The sequence below is a fragment of the Leptopilina heterotoma genome, unplaced genomic scaffold, assembly GCF_015476425.1.
Source record: "Leptopilina heterotoma isolate Lh14 unplaced genomic scaffold, ASM1547642v1 Lhet_206, whole genome shotgun sequence".
In the NCBI taxonomy this organism is placed as follows: Eukaryota; Metazoa; Arthropoda; class Insecta; order Hymenoptera; family Figitidae; genus Leptopilina; species Leptopilina heterotoma.
Genome location: NW_025110922.1, coordinates 610,964 through 633,489, shown reverse-complemented (window position 1 = coordinate 633,489; position 22,526 = coordinate 610,964). Strand labels below are relative to the sequence as shown.

At 20.2% G+C, this 22,526-nt stretch overlaps 1 protein-coding gene across 4 annotated transcripts in view; it reads left to right on the top strand.

Moving 5' to 3' along the window:
- Positions 1 to 22,526, top strand: part of LOC122501236 (diacylglycerol kinase eta) — a 96,439-nt gene that overhangs the window by 50,194 nt on the left and 23,719 nt on the right. For all 4 annotated transcript variants that reach the window (XM_043610556.1, XM_043610554.1, XM_043610557.1 and 1 more), the window contains exon 2: positions 14,170 to 14,250. In XM_043610556.1, the coding sequence (XP_043466491.1) occupies positions 14,170 to 14,250 (81 nt within the window). The remainder of the gene's footprint in view (positions 1 to 14,169; positions 14,251 to 22,526) is intronic.

Sequence of the window (22,526 nt, the reverse complement as noted above, 5' to 3'; positions counted from 1 at the left end):
TGAAATAAAGTCGTAAAACATTTTTTGAGTCCCTGACAAAAGAAAATTTCGAAATAAAATTCAAATAATTAATAATAAGAAAATAATTTAAAATAATTTAAATTTTTATTTATTTCATTTTTTCTACTTTAGAATTTGAATTTTAGAATAAATTCATCATATCTAAGAACTAAAAAAAATTGAAATACTTTTAAAAATTCCCTTTTTTTTTGTTATTTTCTCGCAGTGAAAAATTGTGTCTCCTTTGAAAAATTCATATACAATATTGGTTATACATTTCGCAATACCTTCAGGCAGTATTTGTTTTAGAAATGAGATAAATTTTATTAAAAACAGAAAATGTTGAGACAAGAGCCCAAGAGAGGAGAGAGACTTGAAAACTTAAAGCTTGAGGGCATTGTTCACTTTAAAGTAGAGACTTTAGATGCGATAAAAAAAAACCCTCTATTCCTAAAGACTGTGAAAAACTGATAAAAATTGAAAGCAAATAACGATGGCGTCATAGATAATCTAATTGAAGGCTCAAGCCTGTCATTAATTAAATTCACCAAACAATAGGTTTAATTAAATTTTTAGAGTCAATAACTTTGAAATACCCTTAAAAACCCTCCACATACATATTTCATAAATTTTAATCTTTCATTTTTCATCTATTATTTTACATTCTCCATTTATTTAATTAATTTCTCTTTCGATTTTAGTTTTTTTTTGTAATTTACAACTTTTTTTCGTTGAACATTTCATTTCTTTTCTTTATTTTACTAGAAAAAAATTTTTTCGTCGAAATATTTTTTTTTTTTTACTTTACAAAATTTAATTGTAAATTTATAAATAAATATAATATGAAATAATTTATTTATAATTTACTTTTCTATTTTGGTAATTTCCATTTTTTGTGTACTTAACATTTTTGTACGTCAAAGTAAATTTATAAACACTGGAAAAAAAATTTGTTTAATCCAAAAATAAGTAGCCAACCAAGAAAATATATTTAAATTAAACATATTTTATACATAATTTAATTTAATTTAATTTGTAATTTTTATTGAATCAAAATTATTATGTTTAATTCAAAAATAATTTTTGGTTGAGTGTACAACAAAGATAATTATTATGCTTGATTCAAATATATTATTTTCTCAGTGAAATAAAGAAAACAGAGAAAATATAGAAAATAAAGAAAATTAAAAAAATTAAAAAAATAAAGAAAACAAAGGAAACAAAGAAAAAAAAGAAAATAAAGAAAACGAAGAAAATAGAGAAAATATATTATTAATATAATCGTTGTATTTCGGTAATTTGATCGCAGTTTGAAGTTAGTTGTTAATTGCTTTTTTGTTTCCTAACTTTTTTTTAATTTTTCTTTTTAAATATTTTCAATTTTGTAAAATTAATGATTGAAAATCATTGCATTTTTGCAAAAAATCTTATCAAAAAATTTGAAGAGAATAATTAAATTATTGCAAAGAATTTTACTAATTATAAAGATAATTGAAATGTTTCAAAGATTTTACTTAAATTTTAGGAAATAAATTATTTTTATGTAAATATTTTAAATTATTTGAATTCTATCGAGGAATTCTATTAAAAATTGTTCGGAAAAGAATTAAATTTCTGTAAAGAATTTTACTATTTAAGTATTTATAAAAATAATTGAATTATTGCAAAGAATTTTACTATTTATAAAAATAATTGAATTGTTTCGAAGAATAATAAAAAATATTTCAATAGAATTAAATTCATTCGAGAAATTAAATTAAATTGATGTCGAAAATAATTGAATTTCTGTAAAGAATTTTATTAAAAATTAAGTAATATCCAAAATAATTTAATTCATCAGAAGAATTTTTTATTTCTTGAAAATAATTAAATTCTTTCAATTTTTTTTATGAATATATTTAAAAATTGCATTGAAAGTAATTTAATTTTTATATCGAATTTTTTAAAAATATTTTCAGAATAATTGAATTGTTTCGAAAAATTTATTAAAATTTTAGGAAATAATTGAATTTTTTGGAAATATTTGAGAATATTTTAATTCTTTCGAGGAATTCAATTAAAATTGTTTCGAAAATAATTGAATTAAAGCGAAAAACTTTACTATTTTTATAAATAATTGAATTTTTTAAGATTTTAGAAAATATTTGAATTTATTTGAAATGTATTAAAATTTTTTTTAATAATTGAATTCTTCTTAGAAATTCAATTAAAAATTGTTTTGAAAATAATTGAATTCCTGAAAAGAGTTTTACTATATTTATAAAAATAATTGAATTCTTTTAAACAATTTTTTAACGAATTAAGAAAAAAATGAAATTTATTCGTGAAATTTTATTGAAAATAATTGAATTCTTTCGTAAAATTTTATTAAAAATAATTGAATTTTTGCAAAGAATTTTACTATATATTTATGAAAATAATTGCATTCTTTCGAAGAATGTTATTACCTATATAAAAATAATTGAATTCTTGCGCAGAATTGTATTAAATTTTTTTGCTAGTAAAGTAAATAAAGAAATTAAAAAAAATAAATAAATAAATAAGTAGATTTCGAAATAAATAAGCTAAGAAATTTAAATAAATAATTTTTTTCTCCAATAAATACTTTTGGGAATTATCACAATCTTTCTGAAACATATAAAAATTTGCTAAATGTACCCTTAACGATCACTTGGACAGTGCTAATAACTGAAACGTGCGAAATTGTACAACAAAACTTTATATATAGAGAGAGAGAGAGAGAGAGAGAAAGAAAGTGAGAAAAAAATTCTGCAAAAATACTATACTACGTGATTCGCATTAATTTCTTGCAGAAAATAACGATTTTCACACATTTTGCGCGAGTATACGTATATTATTCTTAATCTGAAACTTTATACTTTTTTAGACGTGAGAATTGAGAGATTGTCTATTTTGTGATTTTGTATTCAGCGAGTTTTTAGGTCAGAAGGTCATGGTACTTCACCTTCAAAAGGTCTCTGAATTTTTTACTCCATTCACACCTTCTCACTAAGATATAGTTATATAATATATTTTTTAAAACCCTAAGACGCTCTGCATACTCTAAAACATCGCTTTTATGTGCTGGCTTCATTAAAACTTTATGTATACATGTATATAGTTATATATGTATATCTAAAATTTAATGTGTTGGATATAATTTTAAGTAATCTCTCATTTCATTAAATATTTTCGGACCTACTCCAAAAATAGATTATTAAATAATAATTACAATTTCTAGAATGAGAAAGAATTTTTCCAGAAAATTTTTATAAATAAAAAATTTATTTCTATATATGGGCAATTCCACGCAAGATTTACCTATGACCTTGAAAATTCGGTTAAACATATTTTTTTCTCAATCTATATGGAAAAAAAAGAAATACGTGTTTTTTTATTTTTGTTTAATCGCCAAAATTTTCGAGTTATGAATTTTCGAAATTTTGGATTTGTAACTGTAGACATATTTTCAGTAGCTTATAAGTCTGAAAATATTAAGTATAGAAAAAACTTGTCAAGGAATGAAAGTTTTAGTTTTCTTTCAACTTTTAAGAAATGTAAAAAAAAAAATTTTTTTTTAATTTTTTATTAAAAAAAAATTTTTTTTTTATAAACAAATTAATTTTTTTTAACTTTGGACCCTTTTCTTTTTTCTTTTTTTTAAATTTATTTATACCTTATAATATACAGAAGATTTTCCAAAAAGTTTTGGAGTGGGCCGACGCGTTTAATGAGTTGTACAAAATTTTCAAAAATCACGTGCAAGGTGCTCGTGTTCTACGAAACGCCTCACAATGGAATTTTTTTACAATTTACTTCTCAAAAAATGTCTACAGACTAAAATTTTTAATCGATTCGAGTGTTTTTTGTTTTAAATAAAAGGAGAACAATTTCTGAACATATCCCTCCATGCAAACCTAAGAATCTTAAATTGTTTATAATTTTTTTTTAAATACAAAAAGTTAACAAATTAGTTGTGTAGTTTCCTTTAAAAATGAATGATTATTTTCTTATTTTGCTACTACACATGTCCTAAATCAGATTCAATTAATATAATATATGACCACCAGATAAATAGTAAAACATAAAATAATTTATCTAAACACTTATAAACAATATTAGTTAACAAATAGTTAACTTTGGTTCCTCTCCATAAAAAAACTTTGTTCTTTCATATTCATATTGTACTTTAGGTTCATTTAATGAATACATCTCCCTTTCGTTAAAAAACTATTTTTAATTGTTATAAACAATAATAGTTAACAAATAATGAACTTTGGTTCCTCTGCACCAAAAAGAATTTTTTTCATAGTTTTCATTAAAGTTCATTGCAAAGAATGTTTGTCTCAAAATAAAGCAATAAACATTTTAATGTTCAGAATATATATTAATTGCATTTATTTTATTTTAATTAATTTTTTTATTTTAATTTTAAAAAACACAAGAAAAGAAAAAAACATTTAATACAAATTTATATATATAAAATTGTTTATAGTTATTGAACAAACTATTTCATACGTTCACTATTTTTTAACATATATTCTTTGTAATAAACTTCAATGAAAACTATGGAAAAAATTCTTTTTGGTGCAGAGGAACCAAAGTTCATTATTTGTTAACTATTATTGTTTATAACAATTAAAAATAGTTTTTTAACGAAAGGAAGATGTATTTATTAAATGAACCTAAAGTATAATATGAATATGAAAGAACAAAGTTTTTTTATGGAGAAGAACCAAAGTTAACTATTTGTTAACTAATATTGTTTATAAGTGTTTAGATAAATTATTTTATGTTTTACTATTTATCTGGTGGTCATATATTATATTAATTGAATCTGATTTAGGACATGTGTAGTAGCAAAATAAGAAAATAATCATTCATTTTTAAAGGAAACTACACAACTAATTTGTTAACTTTTTGTATTTAAAAAAAAATTATAAACAATTTAAGATTCTTAGGTTTGCATGGAGGGATATGTTCAGAAATTGTTCTCCTTTTATTTAAAACAAAAAACACTCGAATCGATTAAAAATTTTAGTCTGTAGACATTTTTTGAGAAGTAAATTGTAAAAAAATTCCATTGTGAGGCGTTTCGTAGAACACGAGCACCTTGCACGTGATTTTTGAAAATTTTGTACAACTCATTAAACGCGTCGGCCCACTCCAAAACTTTTTGGAAAATCTTCTGTATATTATAAGGTATAAATAAATTTAAAAAAAAGAAAAAAGAAAAGGGTCCAAAGTTAAAAAAAATTAATTTGTTTATAAAAAAAAAATTTTTTTTTAATAAAAAATTAAAAAAAAATTTTTTTTTTTACATTTCTTAAAAGTTGAAAGAAAACTAAAACTTTCATTCCTTGACAAGTTTTTTCTATACTTAATATTTTCAGACTTATAAGCTACTGAAAATATGTCTACAGTTACAAATCCAAAATTTCGAAAATTCATAACTCGAAAATTTGGGCGATTAAACAAAAATAAAAAAACACGTATTTCTTTTTTTTCCATATAGATTAAGAAAAAAATATGTTTAACCGAATTTTCAAGGTCATAGGTAAATCTTGCGTGGAATTGCCCATATATTTTTAGAATAGAATAGATTTCTATTTTAAATTATAAGAATAGAATTATATAATAAGGTGGGATTTCGATTTTTGAATAATAAGAAGAGAAGAAGATTTTTCTGATACTGATGAGAATTTAAAAATATTTTATGTTTTTTATATAAATAGTTTAAATTTTTTTTATTTTTATATTTTCACAATTTTTCTAAGGATATTCTAAGGATATAATTGTGATATACTATTTTTACTTCATATTTTATATAAATATTAAGATTTAATATAAATAATATAAATATAATATAAATAAAAAAAAAAAATTTATTTATTTTTCATCTAAATAAAAAAAACTATGTATAATATTACAGATTGATTTAAGAATTTAAAAAAATTATTAATTATAATTATTAAGAAAATAAATATTAAAATATTAAAACTATAAAAAAATGCGAAATAATTTTAAAAAACTCGAGACAAAATTTTCACTGCGCGATTTGTACTTATTAAAATTTTTTAATAAGTTTTTTTTTTTAATGAAATGAAAAAAAAATTGAAGATCATCAATCATAATGTAAAGCATCAAAGTAAATGGGTGGAGTATTTTAATAAACTTAGAAAAAAAAAGAAAAAGATGATTATCAAAATTGAAAATCATTTCAGGGTTGCCACAAAAAATTTAATTTTCTTTTTCCCTGGCTCAAAAGATAATTCTAATTCACTCGAAAAATTATTAGATATGTATACTCAAAAAAATAATCTGTTAAATTTAATCTGTTATTTAATAATTTTCAAATTTGAAATAATTTTCAATTACATTAACAAATGTAATTGTTTACTATTAAAATTTACGAGATTTCGATTAAAAGAAATTCTCCAATTAAATATTTATGTTAGAAAATAAAAACTTCAAATACTATTACAGTTTTAAAAAAAATTCAATTAAACTTTTTCAAAAAAATTAATTCTGCAGAACTTGTTATAGTTAAAAGTTATGAAAAATTAAAATTTTCAATGATTTTAATTTGAAACATTTTCTAAAATTCAATTATTTCTAAAAATGCACGCTATAATGCTTTTAATATTTAATTATTAATCTAAAATTTTAACTGAAATTTAATTTATTATTTAAATAGAAAAATAAATAATTTATTGAATATAATTAAATTTTTTTAAAAATGTAATTCTCAAAAGGATAATTTTGTCAACAAATTTTTAAGAATAATTACGTTTTTCGAGGAATTCGATTAAAATTTTATGAAAGATAATTGAAATTCTGCGATGAGTTTTGTTATATTTATGAAAATAATTGGAATTTTGAAGAGAATTTAAAAAAAATTTTAAACGTAAAATTCAATTTCTGTGAAGAATTTTATTACCTATACTTTTGAAAATAATTGCGATTTATTGCGAAAAAATTTATAAAAAATTTGGAAATACTTGAATTCCTGTGAAATTTTTATTATACATGAAAAGAATTAAATGTTTGCGTAGAATTTTATTAAAAAATTTTTCAAATAATTCAATTCTTTTAGAAAATTTTATTAAAATAGCAGATATTGAAAATCATTGAATTGAGGAAAATTTTTGAAAATAATTGAAATTTTGACAAGTAATTTTATTAAAATTCTTGAAAATAATTGAATTTCTAGCGAAGAATTTTATTATTCATAAAGATAATTGAATTTTTGCAACTTGTTTTCTTTAAAATTCATTTTTTTTAAAGTATTTTTAACTAAAATTCTCCTAGAAATCCATTATTTTTATTTTTAATATTTAATTAAATATTATATGTACATTAAAAAATTTGACTAATTTCAGAAAAAATTATAATTACTTAAATTTTCAAAAAATCTAAGTTTTTTAAAGTTTCTAATTAAATTCTCATAAATAATGAATATTATCAAAGAATTTTATCAACAAATTTTTAAATAATTGAATTCTTTCGACGAATTTAAATTAAATTTTTAAGAATTATTACGATTTTCGAGGAATTCGGTTCGATTATTTATAAAGATAATTGAAATTTTGCCAAGAATTTTGTTAAAACTTTTGAAAATAATTGAATTTCTGTAAATAATTTTATTATTTATGAAAATATTGAACTATTACGAAGATTTTTTTAAAAAATTAGTAAATAATTGAATTTCTAGGAAGAATTTTATTATTTTTAAAAATAATTGCAATTTTGCCAAGAATTTTATTAAAATTTTTAAAAATAATTGAATTTCTGCGAAGAATTTTATTATTTATAAAGATAATTGAAATTTTACCAAGAATTTTGTTAAAATTTTTTTAAATAATTAAAATTTTGCCAAGAATATTATTAAAATTTTAAAAAATAATTGAATTTTTGCGAAGAATTTTATTATTTATGAAGATAATTAAATAAAATTTTGCCAAGAATTTTGTTAAAATTTTTTAGAATAATTACATTTTCCGAGGAATTCGATTTAAATTAATTTAAAAATATTTGAAATTCTGCGATGATTTTTATTACTTACAAAAATAATTGAATTCCTAAAAAGAATTTGATTATTTATGAAAATATTGAATTATTACGAAGAAATTTATAAAAAATTTGTAAATAATTAAATGTCTGTGAAGAATTTTATTATTTATAAGGATAATTGAAATTTTGACAAGAATATTATTAAAATTTTCAAAAATAATTGAATTTCAGCGAAGAATTTTATTATTTATAAAGATAATTGAAATTTTGCCAAAAATTTTATTTAAATTTTTGAAAATAATTGAATTTTTGCTAAGAATTTTTAACTTCTGGAAAATTAATTTTTTTTAGTATTTTGTTTTAGAAAAACCGTGTTTGTAACCCCGTTGGTACTAATTAAAAATAAATTATTATTATCAACATAATTTAAAGTCGTTTTTAAAAAAATATTCCTATTCAACTCATTTAAATACCCTTTTTATGCAGCGTTCAATTATTTTTCATTGTCCTTTTCCGTGTGTTTCGATTATTTTCATAAATGAGCCAAATTAAACGCGGAAATTCACATGAAATTTAATGAAGCTCAACTCTTATAATTGCAGTGGATATTATTAAAAAAAATGCTTATTATCTTGGTATTCAGATTCTTGAACAAACAACTAATATACATAAACAGTTGCTAACTCGCTGGATACTAAAAGCAAATGTATTTTCGCAGTATACAATGTTTTATACAATACAATACATTTGTTCTTTCAAAAAAAAAAAAAAAAAAAAAAAAGTAATGCAACAGTCATAAACGCGCTCGAAACGAGTCATAACTTTTTTTTCATGACACACTTTAACGAAAAGAAAATATCCATATACAGATGTACTTTTTTTTCAGAGAAAAAATCCACTTTGATCATTTTTTCCCCATTGCGTGCGCAATATTCTATTATGTGAGAAATAATAATTAATTAGCCGCGCTTTTTTTATTATCTATTTTTTTTTTTAAATATATTAACATTTTAAGCGAAAGGGAAAAATTTTATAAAAATTAAAAAAGGGGAAAAAATTCTTTTAATTATAAATTATGAAGTAAAATGAAGTATAAATGATACTAAAGTGCGTGTGGAATTTTATACTTTGAAGAGTATTATTTTATTAAAAGTTTTTCTTCTTTAATTGTAACTCTAACAGAATGTTATTATTCATAAAGATAATTGAAATTTTGCAAAGAATTTTTTTTGAAATTTTTAAAAATAATTAAATTCTTGCAACGAACATTATTAACATTATTTAAATAACTAGCAAAATCCCACGCGCGCGTGAATGATTTGCAGACATATCACGGTAGCAATCTGTCTACCTGCCTTCCACAGAAAAAGTTTAATAAATTTAATTTATATTATTCCATGTTTATAATAGTTATAATTTTTTAAAAAATCTCGGTATTTGAACTAAATTATCATTTCCACGTATCAGAAGCCACTTAAAAAAATTGCAAGGGGATCCAAGGCGGGGAAAACAGTGAGCATTATTTTTTATCACGGATTTTTCATAAATCCTAGAATATAAAATAAATCATATTATTGAAAAAAATCAAAATCACTGCTTTCCCCGCCTTCGATCCTCTTGCAAATTTTTTTAACGACTTGTAACATTAAAATAAATAATTAGCAAACGAAAAAAATTACTTCCAAGGCGTGGAAATTATAATTTAGTTTAAATACCGAGATTTTTAGAAAATCCTCGAAAAATCAAAATTACTACTTTTCTTGCCTTGGATCCTTTTGCGATTTTTTTAATGGCTTCTGTTATTAAAATAAATATAATTACCAAGTGAAAAAACATGCCTCTACTCAATTCAAGTTTCAAATGTAATTTTTATACATGTAATTTTCTTATGAAATCCCTCAAACATTTTTTAAGCTCATATAAATGTAATAAAATTCAAACTCAAAAGGTTTAAATTATAATTTCTTCAAATCTTTTAATTTTCATTCTTATATGTTTCTAATAATGGTTGGGGTACAGTTTTTCTAAATTATATTTTCTAAAAAATTTTTTTGCTAATAAAGGTGAATTTCTAAAGAACTTTTTTCTAATAAAGGAAATTTTCTGTATTCAAATAAAGGTAATTTTCTAAAAATTTATTTATCTAATAAAGGTAATTTTCAAAATTTTCTTTTTTCTAATAATATTAAATTTTTGTAATCACGATCAATAGGTACATATGATTAAAAAATAAAATTTACGGAAATTTGTTAATTCTTAAAAAAAAAATACTTGAGATTTCGTTAAAAAATTATAATAAAAAATAGAAATTATGCAAATTTTTTAACAAAATTTTAAAATAATCTAGTTAAAAATCGTAATTAACAAATAGAAATTATATGGGATTTTTTTCCTAAAGATATTTAAAATTTTCTACAAAATTTTTTTATAAATATATTAACTTTGGAAATTTTGGTGTAAAAATGATGCAAATTATTTTTTTTTCAAAGAAGAACAGAATATTGTTAACAAATTGTGATAAGAAATAGTAATTTTATAAAAATTTTTCTTCATTTTCAAAAAGAAACTTATAATTTTGTAAACAGAATTGTGATTGAGAAACAGAAAATATGTAAAATAGTTTCTATTTCATAATCTTAATTTTTTAACAATTTTCTAATTTTTATCAAAATTATGGAATTTTACAAATTTTAGGAAAATAAACATTAGAAATTATAACTTTTTAGAAAAACTTTTTCGGAAAACAGATTTAATTAGAAATCGCCTTTTTTTAGACAAAAATGATTAGAAAATATTTTTTCAGAAAAAGTGTTCGCCTATACCCTAATAATTGTTAGTATTCATCCGAAAAATATATTGAATACATTGAAATGTTGATAATTGAGGGAAAGAAATTTTTAATAGAATTTATAAGTATTATTTTTTCTGAAATAAATAAAGTACCCGATTCTGCGTAACCGGAATGGCAAGAGTATCAAAAAATGTAAAAAATGCGGAATTTTTTTTGAAGTTTATTGAATTATCATTTTATAGGAGACTGAATTTACCAAAAGAAATAAAAATTCTAAAGATTTAATTAAAAAATACCATTTGAATCATAAAAAACATACAATATATTTAAACTTCAAAATTTAAGTGTCTTTAATCAATTTATTTTTGTCAAACAAAAGTGTCAAATAAAATTCAGTTTACTAATTGAATAATATTGTAAAAAAAATTGTTCGATATATAGAATTTAGACTTTTTATCAATATGCATTAAAAATAAATGAATTTCTGTAAAAATTTTATTATTCATGAAAATAATTGAATTTCAGCGAAGAATTTCATTATTTGAGAAAATAATTGAATTCTTGACAAAAAAAAAATGATCTTAAAATTTTTGAAAATAATTGAATCGTTCCAAAGAACTGTATTAAAATTTATTAAAGTGTTTCTAAGAATTTATTAAAATTTTTGAGAATAATTTCTTTATTTTCAATTATATTAGCGGATTTAAAGTAGTGTAAATTAAAAACAAAAGAAAAAATCTCTTTAAATTAAAATTAGAAAAAAAAATTTGTGAATAAAAAAAATTGAAATTAAGAATTAAAATAAAAATTTATTTGACTCAAATAATTATTAAGGTCCTTGAATAGTTAGCATCGAATTTTATTAATTAATGAAATTTTATCAAAATTTTTGAAAACAATTGAATTTCTGCAAAGAATTTTATTACTTATAAAGATAATTGAAATTTGGCAGTAATTTTGTTAAAATTATTGAAAATAATTAAATTTCTGTGAAAAATTTTATAATTTTTGAAAATAATCGAATTTCTGCGAAGAATTTTAATATTTATAAAGATAATTGAAATTTTGCCAAGAATATTATTAAATTTTTCAAAAATAATTGAATTTCTACAAAGAAATTTATTATTTCTGAAAATAATTGAAATTTTGCCATGAATTTTATTAAAATTTTTGAAAAGAATTGAATTTCTGCGAAGAATTCGATTTAAATTAGATTAAAAATAATTGAAATTCTGCGATGAGTTTTATTATAATTTATGAGAATATTTAATTATTACGAAGAAATTTATAAAAAATTTGTAAATAATTGAATGTCTGGGAAGAATTTTATTATTTTTATGAAGATAATTGAAATTTTGTCAAAAATATTATTCAAATTTTTGAAAATATTAGAATTTCTGCGAAGAATTTTATTATTTATAAATGTAATTAAAATTTTGCCAAAACTTTAAATTTTTGAAAATAATTAAATTTTTGCGAAGAATTTCTATTCGGTAAGATTATTATTTTAAAAAAAAGTTTAGAGAGAAAATTTCCTTTTTCTCAGCTTTATTTTCAAATATAATAGAAAATATTTTTTTCCACAAAAGATTATTACGCTATTCAATGGTTTATATAAGAATCAATATATTGTGAAATTTTCTCTATTCATTTTTGAAAAATGAATTTATAGTTTCTTTGTTCAATTGCAATTATTCGTACACTCCGACACTCGTGACATGAAAAACGTGATCTTTATGTTCACATTTTATAAATAAAGGGAAAATCGTATTTTTTTCTAATTTCAGATTTTTATTCATACAATTTTTCTAAGGATATCAAATTGTGACAAAAATAGGAATCAAAAATATTGCGAAGCAACTTTTTCAATTTGATATCCTTAGAAAAATTGTGGAAAAATATTTAATCTAACAATTAACTAAATAAATATTTCTAAACAACTTTTTTTACTTGTTGGATGTACAGTGAAAAAAAAATTTATTTGATTCAAATCACCGATTATACTTGTCGATTAAAATATATTTACTTGAATCAAAAAAATTTTATTTTTAAATAAGAATTGTATTTAAATTTAAATTTAAATTTTTGTCAATTAAAATATATTTAATTGAATCAAATAAATTTTATTTTTAAATAAATAATGTTATTTAAATTTAAATTGTATTCGAATCAATAATTTCCGTATTTAAAGCGTATACTTTTAAAATTCGTTTCTAATATAATTTTTGAAAAAATCTATAAAAATTTGTTTCGAATTTTTTTCCAAATTTTAATAAAATTTATTTCTAATAAATTCTTGTAAATAAATATAAATATAGATACCTATACAAAAAGTGGTAGAAATTTTAAATTAAAATAAAAATATTATAATGCTAAATTTGAAAATAAGTAAAATCTAATCCGTGAAATATCGAAATTAAATAAATTACCTAATAATTAATTTAGTTGCTCATTTAAAGTAAATTTCAAAAACGTAATTATTTTGCACGCAAATGAAATTTAATTTTATATTTGAGAGATTATCATAATGATAATCATTTTTAATCACATTATTGTTAACTAGCTGCAGAAATTAATTTTCGAAACTCTTATTAAATTTTAATATAATAATATCTCAAACACACAATACATGTTTATTGATTACTTTTTTATTTATAGAATTTTTTTTTTGTCGTGGAATGAAATTTATAATAAAACAGTTGCGATATCCTGTAATATTATCAAACTTATAAATATATCTTATAAATATAAATTTATACTTATATTCATCAGAGTAAAGAAATTTTTATATAAAATAATATTCTAATTATATTAATAAATAATTTGAATTTTCTCAGAATTTTTCACGAAATAAATAAATAGTAATAATTATAGTATGGACAAAAAAAACAAAGTACAAAAAAATAATAAAATAATAAAATAATAAAAACAGTTTGCAGATATTTGCAATAATATCAACAATTGTCTGAAAGCACGAAAAATAATTTAATAATTATATTTATATAACTATTGACTAGCCATTTAAGCGAATATAATTTTAATAAGGTTATTCGGGATATTTTAAATTTGACTTGCAAGTTATGCCAATAATGGGATTATCCACAGCTTCCAATATAATAGTTGATTGCAAATAGCTCTCGATCTAAAAGGGGGTCGACAACATCAGTTATTCAGTAATTGACATTTAGTTTCCCGTCTATTTGCTCTAGTTTGGAAATAATTCAGGAGAATACAAAATTATTGCCCTGGTCTCAATTTTCTTAACTTCTTTTCCATTTTCGAAAATAACTTTTCATTCATAAAAAATTACTATACTCTATCCCCAATAAGTCTCTCACAATGCGCCATTAAATATTTTGTTTCAGGCTGCCGTTTTTGACGAAATCGACCTAGCTGACTTGAAGTTTGTCGAGTGTAATATTAAAAGTGCAGCTCACACTTTTCAAGTGAGTATTTATCAATTTTACAATAATAATAATATTAATTTTCTTAAATCTTAATTGTTAAAAACTATTTTTAGTAATTTAATGATTTTTAAACCTGAAATATTTGCAAAAATTGTTTACTTCTTTTTTCGTAAAAAAAAAAAATTATTTTCGACTCTCAGCGACGATGCTAACTTTTCAGGGACCTTAATAATTATTTGAGTTAAATTTTTATTTTATTTCTTAATTTCAATTTTATTATATAAAAAAATTTTTTTCACTAATTTAAATTTAGAGAGATTTTTTCTTTTTTTTTAATTTACACTACTTTAAATCCGCTAATAATTGAAATATAGAAATTATTCTCAAAAATTTTAAGAACATTTTTTTTGGCAAGAATTCAATTATTTTTCCAAATAATGAAATTCTTCGCTGAAATTTAATTATTTTTAATATTTACGTTTCAAATAATATTTCCCAAAAGAATTCAATTATTTAAGAAAAAAATTTTAATAAAATAGGTACTTTGCAAAAACTTTGATTATTTTTATAAATAATAAAATTTTCACAGAAATTCATTTATTTTCAATAGAATTGTATAATTATTTTCCTCAAAATAATTTAATAATTTCCAAAATTGTTACTAAAAAAATTCATCAAAAAAATTAAATTATTTCAAAAAATATTTATAAAATTCTTCACAGGAATTCAATTATTTAAATAACTAGCGAAGCAATTCAATTATTTTTTTTAAATAATCAAATGTTTGCAAAAATTCAATTATTTTCAATAATATTTCAAAAGAATTCAATTACTTTCTATAAAATTTTAATAAATCCTTTACTCAATTCAATTTTGTTTATAAATTTTTAAATTTTTTGCAAAAAATATTATTTTTAATACAATTTCAATCAAATTTCATGAAAGAATTCAATTTTTAAAAAATTTTTCGAAAAAATTCAATTATTTTCTAAAATTTTAATAAATCCTTTACTCCATTCAATTTTATTTACAAACTAGCCAAACTATCCGCGCGGGAATGTTGTATGGGGCTGCTATTATTTTAAACAATTTAAAAAATTTTAAAGAAATAATTATTATAACCTAACAAAGAGATTTAACTAACTAAAATTCAAATAATTTCACTCAATGGTCTCAATTTAAATAGAATTTACATTACTAGACTTAAACTATGGCTAGAACAATTACAATTAGTATCTGGGTCATCTTTTGCATTGCTTATTTTATAAAGCCATTTTAAATTAAATACTTTTTAAAGAAATAATAATTATTACACACTGAAAAAAGTTTTACTTGAAATAGCGATAAGTTTCTCTAGAATAACGAAAGTATTAATTGAAGCACTGAATAATTTCGCTACTAAAGTGAAATCTGTAGTTCATCCAGCTAAATATTTTTTGCCGTGCATAACGAAAAAAGAATTAAATTAACATCAGATTTTCTACATTCAAAACAAACGAATTCAAATAGAAATTAATCATTTTACAACTTGACCAAATTCACCCCAGAAATCACTGAATTCGATAATTTAGAAGAAAGTCAGACAAAAGCAGGGTTCCTACAGAATCTGGAAATCATGGAAATGGTATGGAATTTTTAAAAGGCTTCTGGAAATCAGGGAAATCATGGAAAAGGACTGTAATTTTTAAAAAATTCTAAATTTTTTCAGTTTTCCATTTTTTCTCTTGAATAAAAATTCAAATAATAATAAAGCTAAATGGTATAAAAGAGAAAAAAAATGTTGAATTTAAAGAAATTCAATTTTTCGGATTTTTGATAATTTTTAATAATTTTTTTCCAAAGAGTCGAGACAATTTAATAAGTAAAGTATTTTCCAAAAGCACAAAAATAATGAAGCTAAATCCCATAAAAGAGAAAAAAAAATGTTGAATTTTAAGAAAATCGGATTTTTGAATTTTTTCGAATTTTTGATAATTTTAGATTTTTTACTAAAGATTCGAGACAATTTAATAAGTAAAGTATTTTCCAAAAGCACAAAAAAATGAAGCTAAATCCCATAAAAGAGAAAAAAAAATGTTGAATTTTAAGAAAATCGGATTTTTGAATTTTTTCGAATTTTTGATAATTTTAGATTTTTTACCAAAGAGTCAAAACTATTAAATAAGTAAAGTATTTTCCAAAAGCACAAAAAAATGAAGCTAAATCCTATAAAAGAGAGGAAAAAATGTTGAATTTTAAAAAATTCGGATTTTTGAATTTTTGATAATTTTTGATAATTTTAGATTTTATACTAAAGATTCGAGACAATTTAATAAGTAAAGTATTTTCCAAAAGCACAAAAATAATGAAGCTAAATCCCGTAAAAGAGAAGAAAAAATATTGAATTTTAAGAAAATCGGATTTTTGAATTTTTGATAATTTTCGATAATTTTAGATTTGTTACCAAAGAGTCGAGACTTTTAAATAAATAGAGTATTTTCCAATAGCACAAAAATAATAAAACTAAATCCCATAAAAGAGAGGAAAAAATGTTGAATTTTAAGAAATTCGGATTTTTGAATTTTTGATAATTTTTGATAATTCTAGATTTTTTACCAAAGAGTCGAGACAATTTAATAAGTAAAGTATTTACAAAAAGCATAAAAATAATGAAGCTAAATCCCATAAAAGAGATGAAAAAATGTTAAATTTTAAGAAAATCGGATTTTTGAATTTTTTCGAATTTTTGATAATTTTAGATTTTTTACCAAAGAGTCGAGACAATTTAATAAGTAAAGTATTTTCCAAAAGCACAAAAATAATGAAGCTAAATCCCATAAAAGAGAGGAAAAAATGTTGAATTTTAAGAAAATCGGATTTTTGAATTTTTGATAATTTTCGATAATTTTAGATTTTTTACCAAAGAGTCGAGACAATTTAATAAGTAAAGTATTTTCCACATTAAAAAGTTTGACATTAAAAAATATATAAAAAATGCCAATACTTAACCCACAAAATTAAATTTTCAAAACAAACAAATGAATGCAGATAATTTGCTAACGGAAAGGAAACTTACGATTATTATAATGTATGTATATGTATATGTATATTTTTCTATTTTCTATCAAAACGTATAAAAAACAAAAGAATAACTATAACTAACTTCAAGTGTGGACAGAGATCCGGAAATCTGGAATCACGACGATTATTATATATAATATTAAAGTTTTTTTGCAAAAATTATTATTTATAATATACAATTTTAATCAAATTTCATGAAAAAATTCAATTTTTAAATAATAAAATATTTTTCGAAAAAATTCAACTATCTTCTGAATTTAAATAAATTCGTCGAAAAAATTCAATTATTTTCAAAAAATATTTCACAAAAGAATTCAATTTTTTTCTTAATTCTTTATAAAATTTTTAAAAAGAATTTAATTATTTTCTATAAAATTTTAATAAAATTTAATAATAAAATGTTTAATTTCAATCATTTCAATTATTAACAAACACAATTGTTTTAAAAACTTGAAAGAAATTGTTCGTAAAATTCAATTAATTTCAAAATTTCTAATTTAAATAATTATTAAAGAAACTCTTCACAAGAATTCGATTATTTTCATACAAGAAAATTCCTTGAAAGATTTTAATTACTTTTTAAAACAATTTTAAATGAATTCCTTGAAAAAATCGAGATAATAATAAAATTTGTTTATGTTTTTATTTTTTTATTCAAATTTTGTCCTGTAAAAATTCTGTGGGGTAATGGGAGAATTAGTGTCAGACTAAAGAATTTTCGTTACTATGTTGCGAATTTCGTTCCCGTGTGGAAATAGCCCGAGTTAACCATGACAAAGTTAGGTTTCTGGTCAGGGGCTAGCTTGTAGTTGGGCTCCCCGGACATAGCATGGCTAGCGCCCAGATTCAATTTCCACACGGGTTATTTCTTTGAAAATTGTAAAAGATATCACCTTATGAAAAAACTTTTAATTAAAAAATAATTTTTGGTGGGAAAAATGAAAAATTTAATTTTTTTTCAAAAATTTTTTATTCAATTATAATTTAGGAAAAAAATTATTCTAAGTCTAAAGTTTTGGCTTCATTGTAAGTATTAACACTTTTTCCTATTAGAAAACAAAAAATATTCCTAAAATATAGAAATTTTTTAAATTTCAAGTGAAAGCTCCCATTACCCCACAAATTAGGTGATCGCAAAAAATGTATTTTTTTTTTGAAAAATTTTTTTTTCCAATTAAACATAATTAAAGATAAATAACAAAATGAGTAGGAAATAACAAAAACAATGTATTATTATAAAGATAAGTTGGTTCTTTAAATAATTTTCCTTAAGGGGCTCCAATTCCCCCACGCTCCCCTACTAATTTAAATTTAAAAAAAATTATTACTTAATTTAATTAGTAAAAATAATTACTAACTTAAATTATAGTGAAAATTATTAGTAGAAAACAATTAATTAATTAAGAAGATAATAATTTTCACTAATTTTTAGTCAAATTTTACTAATTTAATTTAGTAGTTTAAGAATTTTTTACTCAATTTTTAGTGCAAAATTCATTACATAATAATAAAAATTCTATGGAATATAAAAATAGTACTACTTTTAACGAAAAATATCACATAAAAGTTAAACAATACTTTGTTTAAAAATTCATAAGAAAAAAAGAATTATTCTGGCTCTTTGAAAAATTTCCATTCTTACTACATTTTATTATATTGTAAAACCTCTAAATGCACAATTATATTCTTTACAAAATATTAACCAACTTTTTCGCCTCATGAATACGTGTTTTTAGAGCAAGTTTTTTTTATTAAAAATATAATTTCCAGGATAAAGGAAAATGTTAAGCACTGTAACTATATCCTTCGGCAAATAATGTACACGTGTTATGTGACATAAGCTTCACAGACAAAATACAAGTATTTAACTAAGTCGCATAATAAATATACACACGAACTCATCCTTTTTGTAATATTAAACGTATATGTGAAAAAAGCTCTCTCTCTCTCTCTCTCTATAGTGAGAGAGGTGATCTAAGAATATTGGATATATTATAATATTATAAGGGAAGTGAAAGAAGAAAATCCTTACAAACCCTCGCACAACAAAGAATATATCTTCATTTATCTCCGGGAATAATATTCTAAAGAATCTTCTATAGATTGACACGACATTTTTAGGGACGTTATATGTGTGTACGGCACGGAAACACTTTGATCGAACCTTTTACTACTTTTTTTCATTTTTTCTCCTCTATTTTTATATATTTTTTCCTTTTTTTTTCATTTCTTTTCATGTTGGAAAAAGTTCCTTGCCGCAAAATTTCAATTATAAAAAATTCACAGGACTTCAATTATTTAAAACACAATTTTCATAAAATTCTTCTCAAAGAATTCAATTATTTATATAAAAAAAAAAATTAAATACAGTTCTTCGTAAGAATTCAATTATTTTTATAAAATAATATAAAATTCCTCACAGTGATTCAATTATTTTCATAAATTATCAAATTTTTATTACGAATGCAATATTATTTTCATAATAATAAAACTCATTGCAGAATTTCCATTATTTTCATAAATAAGAGAATTTATTCTTTTTATGAATTTAATTTATTTTCAAATGTAATAAAATTCTTCGCAGAAATTCAATTATTATGTTCAAAAATTTTTAAAAAAAGTCACGTCAAAATGTCAATTATCTTTAAAAATAATAAAATTCTTCTCCAAAATTTAATTAGTTTCAAAAATTTTTCATAAAATTCTTTGCAAAATTTCAATTACTTATTCAAAAATTTTCCTTAATTCAATGATTTTCAATATCTACTCTTGTAATAAAAAATTTTCAAAAGATTTCAATTATTTCAAAAAAAGTGTTGCTAAAATTCTAAACAAACATTAATAATTTATTTTCACAAATAATAAAAAATTCACAGGACTTCAATTATTTAAAACACAATTTTCATAAAATTCTTCTCAAAGAATTTAATTATTTATATAAAAAAAAAAAATTAAATACAGTTCTTCGTAAGCATTCAATTATTTTTATAAAATAATATAAGATTCCTCACAGTGATTCAATTATTTTCATAAATTATCAAATTTTTATTATACGAATGCAATTATTTTCATAATAATAAAACTCATTGCAGAATTTCCATTATTTTCATAAATAAGAGAATTTATTCTTTTTATGAATTTAATTTATTTTCAAATGTAATAAAATTCTTCGCAGAAATTCAATTATTATGTTCAAAAATTTTTAAAAAAAGTCACGTCAAAATGTCAATTATCTTTAAAAATATAATAAAATTCTTCTCCAAAATTTAATTAGTTTCAAAAATTTTTCAAAAAATTCTTTCCAAAATTTCAATTACTTATTCAAAAATTTTCCTCAATTCAATGATTTTCAATATCTACTAATTTAATAAAAAATTTTCAAAAGATTTCAATTATTTCAAAAAAAGTGTTGCTAAAATTCTAAACAAACATTAATAATTTATTTTCACAAATAATAAAAAATTCACAGGAATTCAATTATTTAAAATACAATTTTCATAAAATTCTTCTCAAGAATTCAATTATTTATAACAAAAAAATTTTAAAAAAGTTCTTTGTAAGAATTCAATTATTTTTATAAATAATATAAGATTCCTCTCAGTGATTCAATTATTTTCATAAATTATAAAATTGTTTTTAGAAATGAACTTATTTTTATAATAAAATAAAACTCACCGCAGAATTTCCATTATTTTCATAAATAAGAAAATTCTTTTTATGAATTCAATTATTTTCAAACGTGATAAAATTCTTCGCAGAAATTCAATTATTATAATAGAAAATATTTAAAATTGCCACGTCAAAATTTAAATTATCTTTAAACATAATAAATTTCTTCGAAAAAATTCAATTATTTATAAAGAAAAATTAAATAAAGTTGTTCGTAAAAATTCAATTATTTTTATAAATAAAGTAAAATTTTTTGCAAAAATTCAATTATTTTTAATAAAATTTTACGAAAAATTTACAGTAATTGTTTTCTGAAATTTTAATAAATCCTTCAAAACAATTCAATTATTTTCTGAAATTTTAATAAATCCTTGGAAACAATTGAATTATTTTTTTAAATATAGTAAAATCTTCGCAAAAATTCAATTATTTTCAATAAAATTTCACGAATAAATTAAATTTTTTTCTTAATTCGTTAAAAAATTTATCAAAAGAATTCAATTATTTTCTAAACTTTTAATCGAAATAATTCAATTATTTTTATAAATAGTAAAACTCTTTTCAGGAATTAAATTATTTTCAAAACAATTTTAAATTGAATTCCTCAGAAGAATTAAATTTAAAAAAAAATTTAATACGTATTTCGAATAAATTCAATTATTTTCTAAAATCTTAAAAAATTCTTTGAAACAATTCAATTATTTTTATAAATAGTAAAAAATTAAATGCAAAAATTCAATTATTTTCAAAACAATTTTAATTGAATTCCTCGGAAGATTTCAAATATTCTCAAATATTTCCAAAAAATGCAATTATTTTCTTAAATTTTAATAAATTCTTCGCGTCTATTCAATTATAAATATGAATAAAAAAATTCTTCGAAGGAATTCAATTATTCTCTTCAAATTTTTTGATAAGATTCATAAAAAAAATTGAAAGAATTCAATTATTTCCAAAAAATAAAACATTCTTCTGATGAATTCAATTATTTTGAACATACTTAAAATTGTAACACAATAATTCTTCACAGAAATTCAATTATTTTCGAAAAATTTCTTTAATTGAATTTCTCGAAAAGAATTAATTATTTTCAAATATTTCTAAAAAATTCTTTAAAACATTCAGTTATTTTCTAAAATCTTAAAAAATTCTTTAAAACAATTCAATTATTTTTATAAATTAGTCAAATTTTTTGCTTTAATTCAATTATTTTCATAAATAAAAAAATTCTTCGAAGGATTTCAATTATTCTCTTCAAATTTTTTTATAAGATTCTTCGCAGAAATTTAATTATTTTTGAAAATTTTAATAATATTCTTGTCAAAATTTCAATTATCTTTAAAAATAATAAAATTCTTCTCCAAAATTTAATTATTTTCAAAAATTTTTGATAAAATTCTTTGCAAAATTTCAATTACTTATTCAAAAATTTTCAATATCTACTATTTTAATAAAATTTTTCAAAAGATTTCAATTATTTAAAAAAAAAAGTGTTGATAAAATTCTCAGCAAACTTTAAATTATTTTCATAAGTAATGAAAATTTCACAGGAATTCAACTATTTACAAATTTTTAAAATAAATTTC